Raw genomic sequence first — 20,682 nt, 5'->3', positions numbered from 1 at the left:
TTTTTAGGGGTGTTAAAATGCAGTTTGTGGGGATCAAGTACAATATTGAAAAAAATATTTGGCGCTGCCCTCGTAATAATGTTACTAGGTAGTTCTGTTGCTAACAATCAGTCATATTATACCCAATCGGAATTTGAGTAAATGTTCAATGAACATTTTACAAGGTATAAAAAAAAGCAATTATAGAATGCACATTAACAGAATTGTGCTATAGGTAATAGCGAGAGTAATAGGTACTTGTAATCACCTCTAAACTATTAATTTCATGCTTAAGAGAAGCTTGTAATATAAAGTTGGTATTTGCGACTTCGCGGTTACAGCCCACGAACTCAATTATTTGTAGCCGTTTGTAGCTTTGTTTATGTTTGCGAATAGTTCACACCCAACACCAAACTAAGCGAAATCCATTTTTTACCAATTGTACTACACTTACCGACTTAAAACCGAGCTTAAAACCTTAAAAATAAAAATTGTCGTATTTGCACACATGGCTATAGGGTGTAGTGATGTGAGACGCGAATATTTTCAAGGGAATTTTGCTATATTTCCGGAAATATTCGCAAGCAATGTTATAAGGGCATATAATTTTTCCGAATAAAATCAAAAAAACAGATAAAAGAGTTATCGGACCTAACCTCATTATTTAAACAGAACACCCTGTATATTTTAATCTAAAAATAAAAATTAACTTCAGGAATATAACACACTATGGGTGATATTATAAAAAGATTCAAGTGATAAAATATCCAAACATGATTTCAAAAAGATTCGTGAATTATTTAAATTTTTCGAATCTTTTCTGAATTTTTTTTGTGTGTTATATCTTTGAAAAGTAAACCATCTTTTACAATTAAAATCTAAAGAGGTTTTTTAAAATCTTTTCTAATTTTTTGAAATGCTTGAAATTTTATTAAATACGAGATTACATATTACTTACGATGTCGTATATTTTCAAAAAGAAAATTTAATTGGTATACTATCGTTTTAGATTAACATACAGGGTGATTCATGTAGCCTATTCGTTAGAAGATTTTTTAACTTGCAGTTGAAGTTGAAATTTGGTTCACAGCCATAATCGGCTACTTATTGCGAATTGAAATAAAATAATATCAATATTCCCGCTTCCGTAAGTACCGGAACGTAGCGCCATCTGGGTTTTTCAAATAGAAGCATACCATTTTTTATTATTCTTTAAATGCGACATCTTATTCTGAATTCAACTTCATTTAAAATTTGGGTCCTTTGATTGTCATTGACATACTTATGTCAATTTTTCTCTAAAAATGTGGGGATTCAAAACTTCGTATCTCTTAAACCGTTCAAGATAAGTTCTTCAGAAAGTATCGGTAACTCTATTAAAAATTGTATTTCAAGAATGTAGGACAATTGTCCAAAAATTAGTTGAAAACCGCAAAAGTATAGCTTTACACTCGTACGAAAAGTAATAAATATTGCGCGTTTTATCGATGAAAGCACTAATATTCGTCTAGTCAAAAATTGGTTGCGCATGCACAAATTGAATATAGATTAGAGCATTGAATAAAAACACTATATTCAATGATTAGAGGCAGTTTTTTAATACCACGTGTCTTTAGCAGATTGAAAAAGTAGAAATCTAGTGATCTTTTCGTTGTCATGCAGTTGAAAAACTTTTAAAATTTTAAAGGTAAGTTTGGTTTTGATATTGTCATGTTCAAAGGTTGAATTGTTTGCACACTCCAATTTGGGGGTGTGTCATTTTTGACTAGAAAAATGTTTACAAAATCTTATGTGTATCTTTTTTTGCATAAGTAAATCGTTCAAGTTGCATTAGAAAAGCTTAACTCCAAAAATCCAGGTTGGTACCGTGTGGCAATTTTGAGAAAACTCAAAAAGTTTTTGGATTCGACTTATCTCGAAAACGGTGAGTTTTTGAAAAAATTTCATTGAACAAAAAATTTATTTAATCGATCTATCTTAATTTATTCAGATAGAAAACAAAAACAAACGAAAATATCACTTGTTTGTTGCTAATTTGCTTAGTTACATTTGTATTAGATAATGAATAATTTCCACTCTTTCGCCTAGTGTGTAAACCATTTTGGATGTAAAATGTGAATGAATAAATTAATTTTCACTATCCCAAGATTGTCACAAAGGTAACTGACAGCAAATTAAATTCTTTCTTTCCCATAGCAACAAATAAGTGATATTTTTACTGTAGTACCTCTCAGACAGGCGAGTCGCTGGACCTTTCCTAGCTGCTTCCTGTAGGTTGCCATGCGCATGGCAGGCCACCATACAAGTGCACCATACAGTATTATTGGCCTTGTCACTACAGTGTAACTTAAATATACCATTCGAGGGTTCAAGCCGAATGTACAACCAAAAGCCCTTCGACATTCCCAATAGACATGGAGTGGCCTTTTTGCTTATTCGCTCAATGTGCCCTTTCCAGTCAGGCGGGAGTCATTTAGTCATCTAAATGTTTCCAGATATTTCACTGACCTGGTCAGATCCATTTGACGTCCTCGAAGTTGTTACAATTGTATAGTTTGTGTTACAGGCTCTAGGTCAGTCTGTTTATTTGCATTGAAAAGTATATTTCTCTTTATGATGAAATTTCGGAAACAATTAGTACATTGGTATCGTAATCATAAAGTTCTTAATTGTTTAACATTTAGATTAATAGAAAGATAGCGAGCCTTGTTTGTGAATTAATATTTTTCATTTATCGTCAGTAATTGACTAATAAATAACATTAGATAATACTTGATGATTCTTACGTGGATAAGCGAGTGCTTTTGTGCTGTTATATTTGATAATTAGAGTGTACGATAAAAGCACATCATTCACATTAATTATATGTTAATTTTAAATTGTGGTGGTAATAAGCATTGAAAAATAATTAGCTATACAATCGATTCATTTCGGAATGTTCTCCACTCAATTTTTATTTTTATGTAATAACGAAAACGACCTACAGCGTAGTGCAGTGAACACGCAGATTTAAATGACCCCCATGTCAAGCAATGTTGGGTGCTGTAGTGAAATTTTTATTTAGCGATAGATTTCGGTACAGAATCTGAAAATGACCGGTTGATGGGCAATAACCCAATACAGTTTTTGATTTTATTCTTTGGTACTTGAATTCGACTCCGGATCTTCTTATGAGCCTATATAATGTCTGTTTCGTAAGAATTTGTATTAAAGAAGCTCAATTTAGTCTGGTGTTGTATCGAAATTAGAAACAAATGCTGCTGGTTAATAATCGGATAAGATTTTCGTATGGGATTTCTTGATCATTTTATTCGCGCCCCCTCACCTGGCGCAAATTTACTAAATCAGAAACTTTCGCGGGCATACGTCCAACCATTCCCCAAAGTATCTTCGCAATCGGATGAATGGTTTAGGTATGCATAAGAGACATACACACATTCATTTTTATTTATATGGATAGTTAGCGGATATGAAAATTTCACATTCCCGAATCTCTATCTTAATTCGTAAATCGTGACGATGAAAGCCAAGAAACATTACATTACCTATTGTGTGGATACTACGATACGTAATTGAAGATATCCACATACATAGTTATTTCTCAAGTTAAAGGTCAGGAAATGTGAAAGTGATTATTAACGTGCGATAATCGGCCAAGATTGTATGTACGAAGCCGGTAGGCTTCCTATTAAATAATTAAATAATGGCATATTATAGTTGCAATGATGTTAGTTTATAGTAGGTACCTACAACAATACTTTGTTAAAATAGATATTTGATCTTGAAAGGTGTAAGATTTGCACGGATAGATTGATTGTTTTCAGGTGGTTATTGTTACTAATTTCGAGACTAATTTCATGCGATAAGAAGTTTAGAATATTTCTTGTCTTTTATCTTACACGAAAATTTATGATCGTTTCCATATTTTTATTGTCAATTTTCTGTGCTGAGGCCAAGTGTTCATCTTTAATGAATCAGTCTGTACCGAGGTCTGTACGGTAGTCAGTATAATGATTTTCGTTTTTCGTACCAACATTCATCGTATGTGGAAAAAGTTTAGGATGCTGTAGAAATGTTTGGGAAAAATATAGACTGACCTTTGTCTGTGAATCTAAACTTACATTGTATTCGATTATTTTTTAAAATTTACAGTGTCCCACATTCGAGAGTGGCCGAGAGAGTGACCGTTGGCATCTTGGAAACTGTACACGAAAAACGAAGTCGGTTAAATGGAGTAAAAAATACGGGAAATAAGGTGAAATCATATTCAGGTTATACACGAATACATGTCTAATTAAGTGGGCTGATTATTCGTAATTTATTTATTAATTATCCCTCTCTTGTTCTGAGCCAGGGTTGCGCCCAATTACAGAGTGACCCGCATAATGTTTTTTTAGAGGTGCCTCTGCAGAAGGTCTTAAGTTGATTTATACTACTCCGGTATTTACCTTACGCATTAGGAAAATTGCAGAAAAACCTAATTCGCAGTAGCCGGCAGAATGCTCGAAACTGGTCTAAGGTAATACCCATCTCTGCCACAGATGAAAAATTCACCTCAACCCAAGTTCGAACAATTATTATTATTATTATTGCATTATTGCATGGAAATGTCACTTGACGTTTGCTTATAAAAATTACCGTCTTTGTAAATAAAATGACTTCGGTTGAAGAAAAGAATACCTATATTGTCCATCCATTCACTGACTTGTTGCTGAAGCAAAAAAAGTTGGTACCTGCAAAATCGAATATGAAAAGTTGTTGACGTGGTTGAATAGGAAGCTAAATGTATCGTTAATGCTGGCATATATGAAGGAAAGGTCAAAGCTATTTAAATACTCTATACATTGGTGCATTCATTCCCTTCAAACAATGCTGAGATTAAAAAGAGGAACCGATTTGGCAGCATACCACAAATCAAGTTTGTGAAACTTTCCAACAAAGGATACGAGCCAAAGACATCTTTTGCATTTGCAGAAAGCGATCTGACGGTCAGTTGCACAAAAAAAATAATCCAGGATTATTGTTTAATCCGGTATTAAGACATTTGATTGGCTTTATACTACAGTATGCAGCCAATCAAATGTCAAAATTCTTGTTTAATCTCAGATTTGGCAAATAATCTAGGATTTTGATTATAATTCACTTTCCTGCAACCGGCCGAGTGAGTATTTTTTATATCAATCCCAGATTATAGTTTCACATGTCATATTTGAAGTAACGTTTCTTAGCAACCTTTAAAGCTTGTCGTGTTTTAATCGCCTTTTGCAATACTTTAATTATATAATTATTTAGAATATCCTAGGAAAATTTGTAAATAGGAAATGTGATTGATAGGGAGAACATTGTAACTTTTTAATCAATAGATATATTCAAACTGTTACGGTTTGGTGTGTGATTTGACATGCAAATTGTTCAATTAACTGTCCAAATTTGACGGAAATTTTTCAGGAAAAAGGAGAAGTTCTACAGTAAGTAATTGGGTTAGCTAGCCGGTGTTATATTCTAGGTAATTTGCACTTACTTCTTGCCGCGTGCAACCACGTGATTTCCGTCTTCGTGACTGTGCGAGACCCGTGCGACGTTGTCACGTTTACCTTATAGTACAGCCGGGACAATAAATGGAAATTTCGGGATATTTATAAAAAGTTTTGCTCCTTCGGAATGGCTTCTTATACATTTTCAAATAACAGATGCTTTTTTTGTGGTACCTAATGTCAAACTGGAATAAAATGCCATTCAGCAAATTCAAATGTGGCAGCGCGCGTTGGAAATGTCAATCCAGTACAATTTTGCCATGGAGCACTACACGCCAAAAGATTGAACTGAAATTGTTAGATTTTATTTTCTGAATCAGTTACACTGGCACAACGTGCGTATAGGGATAAATATCGCGGTCGGAATGCGCCAACATCGAAGACAATTAAACGTTTAGTGACTAAATTTAACGACAGCGGTTCTTTAATATCACAGTTTTAGAATAAAACTCGTCGACGTCGAAGTAATGAGATTATGAGCAAAATCCACTCGAAAATCCAGCAACTAGTGCTGCCGTGAGAGAGAGAAGGTCTCGTCTCGTCTCGTGACCTCGAGACGAGAGACTAACTCAAAGTCTCGTCTCGCCCTGGCTCAGTCTCGTCTCGTCTCGTCTCGTCTAGTCTCGTTTGGCCTCGCGTGGTCTCACCACACTATCCAAAAAGGGGGTAGAGCATATGAGAGGCACCACGAAGGCATGACAAATAATAATGACCTTCCTTACCTATCTGCTAATCACGAAACATAATTATGCGTATTTTAAGGCCTTTCTTTACCATTCTGCAGCTAAAAATATTATCTTTCATAAAATGTATCTGGTAATGTAACTAAGTAGGAAAGTTTCACTGAATTCTTTGTTACTTAATTACTTAAAGTTAATCTGGTTAAGTTATTTTGTAATATCTTACTTTTATGGTCTTAACTACTCTGTAAATATCCTGGTAAATATGTAAGTATCTATACCTACAGTAACTGTAGATGGATATGTCATATGTCACAAAAAAGTGTAAACTCATACTAAAGTACCTATAGCGTTTTAGACCCAATATGGCGACCAGAACGAACTACGAATCAAAAACGTGATACCCAGTTCTATCCACTGTTCTAAATTGAGTCACTGTACCTATACCTAGAAACGATTGGATTTAATGCCATAAACTTATGAAAATACAATGAGAGCATTAAGAGCTTTTAAATAAAGCAATCCGCGAGATCCTATTAAGTATTATATCCAAATCTTGTTTTTTTCCGCATAGACAATTACCATTATTTGAGTAAGCAGGTATACTGCTATTGATGAGGGTACAAGTTTAATAAATCAATTGTCCGCCAATAAAACAAAATAAATCTGTCGAAGGCTTCCTGGATTTAAGAAAAATTACAGTTGTATAAGACCTATGGTAATTAAGTCCTAAATCAGTAAGGTCAGGAACGGTTTATGTAAACAATTGAAATTCGTGCTATTTCAATGGATTTTCTTGATTAAAATTTAAAAAAACCAGTGCAAATAAATAGACTGAACCTTAGTCTCGTCTCGGTATGGAGAATTACTGATTCCAACAGGATGGCGCAACCTGCTGTACTTTTCGTCAAACAATCGCTTTTTTAAAAAGAATGTTCTCCAATCGATTAATTTCCAAAATGCAGATTTCGACTGGCCCGCGCCGTCACCCGATTTGTCTTCCCCTGACTTTTTCTCGTGGGGATATTTGAGAAGCAGGGTGTGTGGCAACAAACCGGAGACTCTCGAATAACTTAAGACAAAATCATTCGAAACGAAATTGCCGGAAATTCTTCAGAAGGTGTTGGCAAAGGCCAACCAATTTATGTTTGGCTGCAGGAGGTGGCCATGTGCCAGATGTTATTTTTAAAAAATGACAAAACAAATTTTATAGGTCCAAATTAACTTCTAAAAACTGAAAAATTTTAAAAATATGATTCTGGTCAAAAAAACTTTGGATGCCACAAAAAAAGCACCTTGTGTTAGGATGGTCGCAGGAAATTTGTAGCTCGAATCCTCGATGCCGACCTTCTATGGAGTTTTTTGTTTTAGGGAAACCGGCATTTACCTACTCTTTCGAAACAATTATAATAATTATAAATTCCTTTTTAGGGGAATCCCTTACAATTTAAATTTAAATAATAACTTTCCAAGGTTTTAAGTAGCCATGTAGCACAATACAAAGTATTATTAAAGCTTCTTCGTTGGATGGTTCATTTTATTCCAAGCCGCGGGAAATTTTCGTTGAACTAGCAGACTGGCTTTATTGGATGCGGTTATATACGTGCATTAAAAAAACGCACATACATAAATTTGTATGCACAAAAACGTCACGTTTTTGAATGCGCAATCATACAAAATCATACAAAAAGTTTTGAATTTGCTCATTTCTCATTTTAAAGTAATGTCTGATTGTAGAACACTCCCGCGTTAATTCCTGTGGGAATTTATTGAATTATTTTGTTCATTTTTGTTTGGAGCACAGCACAGTAGTGCACGCCATTGCTGCCAATACTAAATCAACCACTTTCTTGGACATCGCTCAGAATATAACGAAATTGTTTTGTACGTGCGTTTTTGAATGCACACGCGTACAAAAACGTCCGTCTGTAGCCCAATCGGTCAAATGTTTTCGGCCAACTGTTGGTAAACTTTCCTAGACCCGATTTCTGCAATGTTTAAATAGACTTATGACTACACAATAATAAAGAACATCAGGAGAATTAATTAATCGAATCACTAATTAATTTTATTCGTGGTATTCTTTAATCCGTCACAGGTAATTTGTTTTACAAAGAAGGTTTGCGGATTGGGAACAGAGTTTGTTGCTCATGACAGCTTTGTTTTCGTTATTAAAACTTTATTTTGGTTTATTGGTGGGCTTGGTTTCAGTTGGTATTAAAAATAATAAACGCAAATTTTCTGACTTTAGAAAAAAATGTTTGTTGTGGTCTTCCTTGTGATAAAAAAAGTATACCTAGGTGTAGGAATAAATCCTATACCTTCCCATAATATTTGTTTTATAGAGTTGTGGCAAAAATACCTACATATCACTCAACCAACCCCTTCAGTTATATACATGCTTAATTTATGAAGCCCTACCCGACACTGTGTTTCTACGATTGTAATTAGAAAAAAATCTCAATTAGAACTTGGTGTCATGCTGCTGTTTTTTTTGGGAAATAAAAAACAGCCTTATGTAATACAAACCTTGTTTTTCAGAACCGCTTTCCTTACCTTATACGTCCGCTAGTTTTCTAATTTCGCGTGATATTAACCTTTACTTTGCGAAATTGCATTGAGGATGCTCACCGTGCGAATGTAAGAATCTTTAGTTGTTCATCATTAGGCAACAGGTTGTATTTCTCTTTATTTAATGACATATTGATTACATTTTTTTCATTAGTGATGAAAGGATCTCCGTACGTCTCCGTATGTACGTGATTAGAATTTAAGTACGCCGAGACTTTATGATAAGGTATTGCAGTTTTCAAGTGTGTTAGTGTTTGTAATTAGCATCTCATTATTTCTAAGAGTTACTTTGGGCTTTACTGTAGGTAGTGCAAAATTAGCGATGGCATTTAGGTAATGAAATTACATCATCGAACTGGTGATTGCAAAGTTTAGACACAGTTTGTGTTAGGAATTATTTAATTACATTCAATTATTGAAATGTTGATGTACATTGCAAGTACGATGGCTTGGTTTAAATGCCGGTCGTTAACTGTCTATTCGATGTTATCATCGCTTTAGTTACAGTTTCCGTTTTAAGTAATGCAAAAATGACCATTTACCTTGTACTTCACCAATGTTCTGTGACATTTCGGTACGTTATGTTCATTTTCATACATACAAATGAAGTAAATGTGCAAACTGTAAATAAAAAGCTCCAGGAATGTTAATGTTCCTCTTTTGGAAATTGGAATGAATGATTGTTAGTTGCCATTATAGATGACCTATATGTCCATTCCTTTTGAAAAATTGCAATGCTATATCAAGTTGGATGGTTAACGTGGACTCGGATGCAATAACTAATAACACATGTATATAATAAATACAATGTCAAGAACCTTTGCAATGGCGAATTGCAATGTAGGTATGAAATGAGAAAAAAGAAGGTTAGAACACGTTTCCAAATTAAAGTGGGTGGAAATGAAGTTGTACCGTCAACCGAAAACAGTATGGAATTTGGCAACAAACGAGTGCAAGTAGATTTTGTGCAAAAGTCTAAAACTAAAATTGGTCTAATCAATTATAATGGCTAGAATAAACTCATTACATCGGTAAGTGATTATTGCCTTTTGTAAATTAACGTTGTGCAATAGACACGCTTGCACTGAAATAAATTACAATGAAGGTCTTAATTAATTGCCTAAACCTCTGAAACTCAACTTATCGTTCCATTGTTAGCATACGTTTCCCAAGCAATATGCATATTATAACGTTAGACATTGATTTAACTGTTTTGTAGTTCACAATTAATACATCTTTTGTAAACAAGGTGTTATTGACTCTTACCTAATGTGATATATTATATTGTCCGGGTCGAAGAACAATTTGACAAGAGCTTTTAAATTAAATTTATTATGACGGTTTTTTATAATTTTTCTAACAACCTTATTTATTTCTATGGCAACATTTTTTAATAATTCAGTGAACTTGATACAAATAAATTCAACATTTCTCCACCCTAGTAATTGCCTCTCTTCCAGCAATTACTACTGAAGATCAAGTACAATGAGTTTGGACAGCGCTCTTCGGTATACCTTTCCATTCCCATCCTTGACGTCAACTATACGAATTCTACCATCTTTGGCAGGATACGTTTTAACTACTCTTGCTTTTCGCCAATCATTTCTTGTTCCATTTGGATCAACAATTATAACAATGTCATCAACTTTGATATTCTTCTGTTCTTGATACCATTTGGACCGTTTAATAATTGTTGGTAAATAGTCATCAAGCCATCGCTTCCAAAAGAAGTCTGCCAAACGCTGAGCTGACCTCCAACTGTTCATAAGATTAAGATCTCGATTGTCAGTAGTCACAGTCCAAGGTTGTGCTACAAAATCTGGTCCGATCAGGAAGTGATTTGGTGTTAGAGGTTCAGAGTCATGAGAATCGGAAGAAACGTGTGTCAGAGGTCTGGAATTCAATATATTTTCGCACTCTATGAGGAAGGTTCTGAGTATATGTTCTTGAGGATACCTAGTATTCAGAATTTCCTTTAATATCTTCTTTATGCTTTGAATTTGCCGCTCCCATATGCCGCCCATATGTGGTGCATGTGGAGGATTAAAATGCCATTTAATTCCTCGCAAAGAACAAAATTCTATTATTTCATTTTGTTGTAAATTGTCAAGATGTTGCGAAATTTCCCTTTCAGCCCCTCTAAAGTTCAATCCATTGTCACTATGGATTTCGTGAGGAAACCCACGTCTACAACCAAATTGCCGGAGTACATTTATAAAAGCATTAGTCGTGAGGTCATGAGCAATTTCTAAGTAAACTGCCCTGGTTACTAAACAAGTGAAAATAACTCCATACCTTTTCTCTCTGCTTCTCTTCACTGCAACTTCAAAGGGTCCAAAATAATCCACTCCACATTTTATGAATGGTCTGATTGTTGGTTCTATTCTGCATAACGGTAATTGTCCCATAATTGGTATCATGGGATTGGCTCGCCTATTGCTACAGTGCTGACAATTATGGAAAACATTTTTCACTGCTTGTCTCATACGTAAAATCCAAAATTTACATCGTAATTTGTTGAGTACTATTTCTTGTCCAAAATGATATGCATTTTCATGATAATGTTGAATTATCAGTTTAGTTATTCTATGTTTCGGGTCTAATATTATCGGATGTTTCGTATCGAAATTCAAAGATGAAGAATTATTCAATCGTCCATCTAGCCTCATCAACTTGTCCTCTTCTCTGAACGTACAAGACAATGAAAAGAGGCGACTCGTTTTCTTGATTATTTGACCTTGTTGTAACATCTTGTATTCTTCTAGAAAAGATTCCATCTGTACCTTTCGATAAAGAATAATTTCAGCTTCATACAACTCTTCAACGGTAATTTCGTTCCGGATGAAAACTTTTGCTCGTAGTATGTTTCTTACTCGGATTATGTAGGCTGTAGCTCTAAGAAGTCTCGTCCATTTTGAAAATCTTTCAGGATTAGGAATATCAGGGATCAAATCTTGTGCTGAAAAGTTGATGCAAGTATACTCCAGTCTTTTCATTTCTAAATTGTCTGAATCAATTTTCAAATCATGTTCGATTTCTCTTGGCCATTCCTGGGAATTCAATAGTAGAAACTTTGGCCCACATATCCACCTAGAATCTGCTGATACTGAGGAGTTGATAACATATTTCGTCGCTTCGTCCGCAACGTTGTCTGAAGATCTAACATATTTCCAGTCAGTTACACATGTTAATTCTTGAATTTCACCTAGTCTTTGGGCTACAAATACTTTAAAACGTCCAGCTTCCGATCGAATCCAATGGAGAACTGTTTTTGAATCAGTCCAATATGTCGTGGATGAAATATTCAAGTTTAAATTCTTCATTAGATAGTTACCTAAGCGTGCACCCATTAATGCCCCTTGAAGTTCCAACCTTGGTATTGACATAGGTTTTAAAGGAGACACTCTTGCTTTGGCATTTACGAAACTGACCTGTACTTCATTTCCATATTGTATTCTCAGATAAGCTACTGAAGCATAGCATCTTTCTGAAGCATCGCAGAATATGTGCAGCTGCAAATGACTTGAACTCCTATCGAATGTGAAATATTGTCGTGGTATCTTGAAATTATACATTTTCTTCAATTCCTCAATCCATATGTTCCATTTATTCGCCAAGTTATCTGTAATTTCGTCGTCCCAACCTAACTGGCTCCTCCAAACATCCTGTATCAGCATCTTACCTTGAATCAATATGTTTGTCTTTGTAATAAATCCCAGTGGATCAAAAACTGACATTACAATTTTCAAAATCTCCCTTTTCGTCGGTCTTCTTATATTTTCCAACAAATCCTTTTCAATTTTGTGGAATTTGGTTTTGAACTCGAAAGTATCATTAATTGGGTTCCAAAATATGCCAAGTACTCTTTCGATATTCTTATCGTTTTCATTTCTCAAAGTTTTCATTCCATCGGCCACTAATTTGGAATCAATATGGTCAATAATTTTGATATCATTCGCAATCCAATTGCAAATCTGAAAACCTGCCTTACTGTGTATATAAATCACATCTGCAATTAATTTATGGGCTGCTTCAATTGTGTCTGCTCCACCCAAATAGTCATCCATGTAATGTTTCTCTATAATATCGTGAACAGCATCTGGATGAGTCAGTTTAAACTCTTGCGCATTCTTATTCTTAGCTTCCTGAGCTAAGCAAGGACCACAAGTCGATCAAAAGAAAACAACTTCGATTTCATAAACGTCAGGTTCTCTCGTTCTATCCGTCTCTCTGAAAAGGACGCGTTGTGCACTACAGTCGTCTTTTTTAACGTGAACTTGTAAAAACATCTCTTTAATGTCAGCTGTGAACGCATATCTGCAGATCCTGAAGTTAATTAGTATATTAAAGAGAGAGTTATATTTGTCCGGACCTGTCAATAAAAAATCGTTCAAACTGACAGCATTACTCTTGGCAGAAGCATCGAAAACAATTCGTAATTTATCAGGTTTATTTGGATTAATTATACCAAAATGAGGTAAATACCAGACTTTGAATTGATCTCCACATATCTCACTGTTGTTCAATTTTCGTATATACTTCTTTTTCACCAGTTCATCGAATTTCTGACAATGTCTTCTGCCATACTGTTCATTTTTGTCCATTTTTCTTTCAGTGCAAATAAGTCTTCTCACTTGCTTCCGGAAAGTACTACATTTTCATCTCTCCAGAAGAGTCCGGTTTCAATTCTTCCTCCTGATCTTGTCATGGTTCTATCTATTATAGACTGAGCGACCATTTCTTCTTTGGACATTGCTTTTTCAAGCTTATATACTCCAGACGAGTCTATTTGCCATTGTTGTTTAACTAAGTCATGTAAAACATCCAAGTCATCCTTATCTTCACTACTCATGTGACATACGTGACTAGTAGTATGCTTGTTTGAAAATGTGTTAGCAGTCTGGCTTACATTTCCATGAAGTACCCTTCCCAGCAGTGTCTTGCTTAAGGCAGGGCCATTCCAAGGTCCAGAAATAATCCTTTTGTTAACTATAGTTCGTTCACTCAACAGAAATAGTTAAGCCACTCCTACAAAATTTGGGCCAATGTAAGCAGCAACCAGTTTTACAACCACAAAATTATAAAAAGCGGAAAATTTGAAAAATCAAATTGAAATGTCACTTACTCAAGACTAATTATGGCGCTATCTCTCTGAACATAACTCGTGGCAAAAATAGTAAAACCTGCAAACTGTTAAATACATGTAAATATGCAACATAAAAACACTGTTTATATTGAGAAAAGTACAAAAAAGTATTATTACAGCAGCACAAAGTTTTGAAATTACAAGTGCACTTGAATATAAACAAAGGTACATAACAATTTAAATCCTATAATATTAATTTCCATAAAGTAGTTCGTTTCAAATGGGGTAAGTCTTCGTCTTCGTGTAACACTGCCAAAACTTTACTCAGGGTAGGTGGTTCATTTCTTTCAAAGAAAGAATGAAGCAAACGCCGAAGAATACTTTTAGTTCCGGAATCAATATTGTCCAAAATTGCTCGTGGTCGATAATATTTGTTAGGTGAATGAAGTTCGTGTACCTCTGTATACTCCCGAAGAATCTTGTAGACACTCGGAATGCTTACACCTAAATTACACAATAATATGTAAAAATGAATGTGCCTAAGATGAAAATTACCTGCTGCTTTAGCCGTAAACTCAACTTTATCCGTTTTAGATACCTCCGGGTTGTCTTCCGAATATGCCTTGAAGATATTTAAAATGCCAGTTTTGTCTTCAACTGAAAAGTGCTTGGCAGAACGTTTTTTCGGTGGAGAGAAAGCAGCACCGGCGACATTCATGTTTGCGTACAACTTTTCTTGATCGCGAATAATATAACCCTAAAAACAGGCATGTAAAAATCGTGTATAAAATTTTATAATTACTCACCTGACTATCTTTAGAATACACCGACGAGTTTTTATAAAGACTATTTTGTGTGAATAAAGGAGATTAATGGCAAATTGACGCAAGTAAAGATGTAAAAACGTAAAAACCGGCAGAAACGCAATAGGCAAGATGACAGATGACAGATTACCCAATTCGGCCAATTCGCTTTACAAGTGTGATTGTGGCTTCAAAAATTACACCAATAACAATGTCGTATTCAAATGTGGCGGTAATTGTTGAGGAGGGGCTTCACTATTTCTGTTGGGTGAAAACTGATGATCGTGAACGAAACTATAGTAGCACTAGAATTAGTAAAACCAGCTCGATTAAACAAATAAGGGAAGCTGAATTAGTCGAACGCTTTCGTTAAAAACATAAAAAAACAAATCGAAGCTCAAAAGCGAAGGAAGAAGCTGCAAAAAGGGAAGCTGAAGCCGCAATAACAGAAGCGATGATCGGTATTGAAAATAAGATGCCCGGCTCAATGCAACGTTGGACCAACAATGTGATATGAAAGGAAAAGATAATCTGATAAACATGTCAAAGTGACTCGAGGAGGAGTGAAATATCGCGTGTCAAATTTTACCAACAATAACGTCATACGATAATGGCAAACAATTTTATAACTTAGACGGAAAGAATCGAAAAATAAAGTAAAAATACGTATAGAGAGTTAATTGGGAAAACCACAGAAGGGAAATATTTGCAGAAATGTAAGTAATTAAGTAAGTAATTTATTGTGTTAATAGGTACATTGAAGAAATGCTTACACTCGTCCGTCGAATCGTATAACACATAAACATAAAATACATGAAACATATAGAACAATATTAAATAACATGAAAAATCATTTAGAAATAAAATAATTAAATACAAAAAAAAATACAAACAACAAAAAATAACTTAAAGCGTTAAAGTCTTGAGGTCGTTATCTAAAAACTCTTGGATGTTATATATTGGATTTTCGCGTTTTAAGTTTCTTGGAAAACAGTTGTTCATTTAGAGATTGGAAACAAGAAGGTAAACGATTATACAACACAGGGCTCCAATAATTATGTGCCGCGACGTTTTTAATTGTAATCTATCATTATATATTTGATTTTTGTTCGGAGTATTGTAAGAATGAACATTTTTATCCGTTATATAATTTGATTTATTTCTATGAACGAACAAAACTGAGTCAAAAATGTATTGTGATGGAGCTGTTAGAATTTGCAACGATTTAAAGATATTGCGACAGTCCTCCCAGTAGCCAGCATTTACAATATTCCGCACACAGCGCCTTTGCATGGCAAACGTTCTTTTCATTGCCCCGAGTATGGCTAAGTACACAATATTTATGTATGCGAGAAATGCAAGATGAAATTTGTGCAAGAAGAACGAGATATTGATATTCCAAATTCAAAAATATATGGGGAAAACGGTATTAGACCATAAAATATGATACAAGGAAGTAGAAGGAGGAAAAGTGAGACTTTAGTCCATTAAATGAAAGACAACACATGCGGATTTAGTCCTCGGGGTGCAAAATAGTAATTTCCATTCTTTTTTATATACCGCCCTTTATAACACGTAATCCTCAATTTCTCAACACTCACGTGAAATTTGATTTGCGGTCTCATTATCTTTCAGTGTGTTACGATCCGAAAATGAAGGAAATAAATTCTTTTTAAAAATGCGAAAAAACTATCGTCGAATGTCAGTCCGGTGATGTCCGGTTTTGTAAAATTGTAAGAAAATCGAATTCTCCGCTGACGAGACGATTCAACCTCATCTCGACATACGGGAGTTTCCATACCTGTTCGTTTGCTTAGTTGGGATTCTGTTCGATTCGGTTAACACAACGAAGACGTATGGGAAATACACGCCTCCGCGTTTAGGGAAGAAATCAAATAAGGGATTTGCAAATTAAATTTATTCAATAATTCAAGTTCTAAATTTAGGAATATTTCATAAATCAGCTTTTACGGTATAGCATAGTTAATTTAACATTCGTGGCACACGAATAAAACAGCAATATGAGAATGTGGTACTTTAAAATAATTGAAACGAAGTCCTAATTTTGTATCGAATCGTTGAGTGAATCTGACTTCGTTATTTAATGACCGAATCTAAACAATATATTGCCACAAAATATATTATGATATGAAACCAGTTGCCAAATTCTTGACAGAACAGCTCAATCCATAAATAGCGCTTTTAGAAGAGTGTCTTCAAAAAATAATAAGTTTAGACAAAACTGTTTCACACGAAAGTTTATTATTTTCCGGTGTAGAATAAGAATACTCAGGTTTCTATTTCAAAAAATTAAGTTGCCCTACACTATGCCGGAACTGGTAGCCCAAAAGAAATGACTCTATACGCCCTCGGATACACCCCAATTCGTCTCGTGTATCCAGTTAAACCCCCATAAATTGTTCCTGAAACGAATGCAATATATTCTATGCAACATTTTTATAGGTTGTACACAGAAAAATAAGGTTTTTAGAATAACTTAAAAAAAATGTAGGTTGCTATTTGAAAAAAAAGTTTGATGCCGTTGCGGTATTCCACACTTTTTTTTCAAAAATCCGGTTAGTTGTTTTCGTTTCAGTATGCCTAATATACATATCCAAAATTTGAACAAAATCCGTCGAGCCGTTACCTCGGACAATTGCCAACGTACGCACATACAGACAGACGGAAAAAATGTTATTCTTTAAATGTCGCATAAAACGATCTAAAACGTAGACATTTGATGAAATTTTAACATTTCCAAAAAACGGTTATCGCAATAGCCACCTAGCTCAAGCTAGGAAGCTAACAATAGGAATGAATGTGCAAATAGCTAGAACAAACCTTCACAGTAGCAGATAACGCCATAATATGTAAAACACAAATTCCAGGTGCATATCTATCAAATTTCATTTAAACATTTTAAATCTTGAACATTTGAGTCTAAATGTAATTAACCCCGTAAGTATGTAATTAGTCAATTAGGTTTTTCTAACTTTTGGATGGATTAAGTCTTGTCAATTTTTCGGTTAGTATTCCCCTTTAGGAAGGCTGATCTTTAATTTGCCTTAGGAGTGTTCCCCGTCTGGGATCTCTTCCGTTTAATTGTTGTATATGGATTTTGTTCCGTTACGTTCTATTCGTCTAAATGTAATTTAATAAATATTTTTCCCGTAAGTATGTAATTAGGTAAATAGGTTACTTAAACCTTTAAATTTTAGATAAGACTTGATGGATTGTTCCTTAATTTAATATTTCGGTTAGTCTTCCCTTTAGGAAGGCGGTTTTTTAACTTGCTCGGTTGGAGTGTTCCCCGTCAATTTTTTCAATTGAATTTTATGGGGAAGGTTTTGAGTTCTTAAACGTGGATTATCATTTAAATGCTTTTGTAAATAAGAAAGCCGACATTGCGCAAGCGCGAAACAATATTTTGAAAACGCCGTTAGTTTTACTTATATTCGTAATGTTTAGATATACCTAAAGTTTCATTTACCTTCGTAAATTAAAAAAATTTGCAATTCGGTTGGGACATGGTCGAGATACGAAAAGGGCACTGCGAACTGTTGACTATTATATGACTAGAACTATTCCCATAATCAATTTCATGCAATTCCGTTCATAATTAACGGAGATGTCAAATTTTTCGCCCTACATTGCCAATTCGCGAACTTCGATGTACAAAATTGATAAAGAATCCACTCGTAATTCCATCGTAATCGGTCTACTCGTTTTCGAAATATCGTGCTAACAGACAGACGAACGGACTTGTAATTACACCCACATTTGGCCAAGTTGTGTACTAAGAAACGCTTATAAGTACTTAGCTCTTTGCTTATTACCAACGTGAGCGTTTCATTTTAACGTTACGCAGAACTTCGAAACTAGCATCCTGTTTCAACACTAAAATTTAATCTGGGGTTTCACATGTTAAGATTTCCGATTGCACCAGAATTTGGCTTCAGAATTGTGCTCTTCTGTGTACATACGTAAAAATTCTTTTATAGAGGGTGTAACATAGAAGTCTGTTAAAAAGGTAGCAACTTTTCAAATCTTAATTTGTTAAAAATGCACAAGATGAAATATCATCCCTTGTTTTATCTTGTTTATTTTGCAATAACCATTATCCTTGAATAATTTTTTATTCAGAGACAAATGCAGAATTGCGTTTTTCTTTATTCTTCCATTCTAAACTTGAAAAGAGTTTATAAATCTAAATGGAGTCTATGGGGATTAGAAGCAAAATAAACGATAAATATTTATTGCCTCATGTAAATAAAGACAACCTTTCCCCGTTTCATCCTTACCGCTCCTTTGTTATGTAATAGCTGATATCAGTCGATAAATTTTAACTATTCACACTGTAATGTTAGAATGTATCGATCGACTCTGCTGGAATTGGACCTACTGCATAATTATGTTCTGGAATGGTTGTATCAGAACATTACAACGTTTGGCATTTTTCTGTTTCGTTAGTAAAATATATATGATGAAAATCGTTTAGTTCTATTTAAACTGATGTCTATGTACTAAATTAATATCGTCAATAAATGTATTAGTTTCCTCAGTCGTACAGATCGTTTAATACCATTAATAATATTAAAAGTAGTAGGAATGCATTCAATAATACTACCAGCATAAAAGACTGGTTTTTCGGAAAAGCTCATTCTGTTGGCCTGCAATGGTTATACAACTCAAAATTCGTCAAGTAGTTGTTACACTAAAGTTTACTTATAAATTGTTTGTCAAGTAAGGTGATTTTCATTTGGGTGCCATCTTGAAAAGCTTGTTTCGAGGTATGACTAAATTGTTCTGACTGATTTTGATAGCTTATTTTATGTCAATTTCACAATCGATTAATGGCACTCTGCCAGAGTTGAGCATTTAGAGTAACTCAATATGGCGTCCAGCATGGTGCCCGAAATATTGAAAATTTTATTCTCCAAGATTCACCAAGATGTTTCCAAGAAGAAAAAGGCATTGTACAAGTTGATTTTGATGCAGCAATTTTTTCGGCAAGCACACTCATGAAATGAGAATGATTTTTATAAAATATCAACAAGACATTGTAAGTAAATGGAAATAACCACCATCTCCAGAATACCGAAACATTATTAAAAAGTTACTCTTTCTTGAAAGCCGTATGCTACAATTGCAAGGTACAGAGGGCCTAAGAAAGTCCCTATGCCATCATTTTCTTTGCCGCTTTGAAAGAATACCACCATTGAAATTATTAGCTTTATAAGTTGGCAAAAAGGTTGTATTTTGAAAACGTACATAGGTACTTTAAAATTCTAAACTTCGTTCCCCAGAGTTCGGATACTCCAGAGTATACCTAACGTTTTTATACAAGATAGGAATACTGCAAATAGTTGGGTAAAGTCATTTGATTCCACGAATTAGTGCTTTCTATCTGTATTATATTCTACAAATAAATCGATAAGATGCTAAAACGTGACAATCAATCGTCTATTTTGAAATAAGAAAGTTTCCGGTATTTCGCATCAAAATTTGGTAGTGACAAATTATAAAATTGCGGTACTTACTAAAATGTGTATTGAAATACTGACAAAAGATAAGTAATTTTATTTTTTGAGCCAAATCTTGAAATAGTGAAACCAATATGCAAGCATATCTGAAATGAATTTTGACAAACGTAGGATATTAGCTATAATGGCATATTGAAATGAAAATGATATGAATAGGGGTTCTACTGAAGGTATAATCCATTCTAAAGAAAACCGACACGACTCTTATTCAAGGTGATGTGATAAACGCGGGAATATAAAATCTTGCTTTAATTTTGAAGACAGGCCGCTGCGCGATTTCCATTAGATAAAAACTTAGAAAGGACTAAGAGCATAATTACAAATGGACTCTATGGAAACTTAGGTTGTCTTCACCTTTAACGAAACCTGTCGAAGGTTTAATTTGCACTGTACGTTTACCAGTTGATATAAAAAGTCATCCAGTGCGTATTTATTTTCCTTAGGTATATTTGATCTTTGTCCAAAATGCAGTCAGTAAATTTGCTC

At 34.4% G+C, this 20,682-nt stretch overlaps 1 protein-coding gene and 1 long non-coding RNA gene across 3 annotated transcripts; both read right to left on the bottom strand.

The window, feature by feature from the left end:
• Positions 1–10,024: 10,024 nt before the first annotated feature.
• Positions 10,025–12,766, bottom strand: LOC116166129. Its single transcript, XM_031480970.1, has 2 exons — positions 12,505–12,766; positions 10,025–12,446 (listed from the first exon to the last, which is right to left on the bottom strand). Exon 2 carries the CDS (start codon positions 12,439–12,441, stop codon positions 10,231–10,233), a length of 2,211 nt encoding a protein of 736 aa, XP_031336830.1. The 5' UTR covers positions 12,442–12,446; positions 12,505–12,766; the 3' UTR covers positions 10,025–10,230.
• Positions 12,767–14,100: 1,334 nt separating this feature from the next.
• LOC116165460 lies at positions 14,101–14,911 on the bottom strand. Of its 2 annotated transcripts, XR_004144155.1 has the most exons (3): positions 14,657–14,911; positions 14,406–14,607; positions 14,101–14,354 (listed from the first exon to the last, which is right to left on the bottom strand). It is a non-coding gene; the product is annotated as an uncharacterized LOC116165460 (long non-coding RNA). The 2 variants fall into 2 exon arrangements; XR_004144154.1 differs by having other exon boundaries at positions 14,406–14,911.
• Between the last annotated feature and the right edge of the window lie 5,771 nt (positions 14,912–20,682).

The sequence above is a fragment of the Photinus pyralis genome, unplaced genomic scaffold (assembly GCF_008802855.1).
Source record: "Photinus pyralis isolate 1611_PpyrPB1 unplaced genomic scaffold, Ppyr1.3 Ppyr1.4_LG3a, whole genome shotgun sequence".
Lineage (NCBI taxonomy): Eukaryota > Metazoa > Arthropoda > Insecta > Coleoptera > Lampyridae > Photinus > Photinus pyralis.
This window is presented reverse-complemented; position numbering and strand designations above follow the sequence as displayed.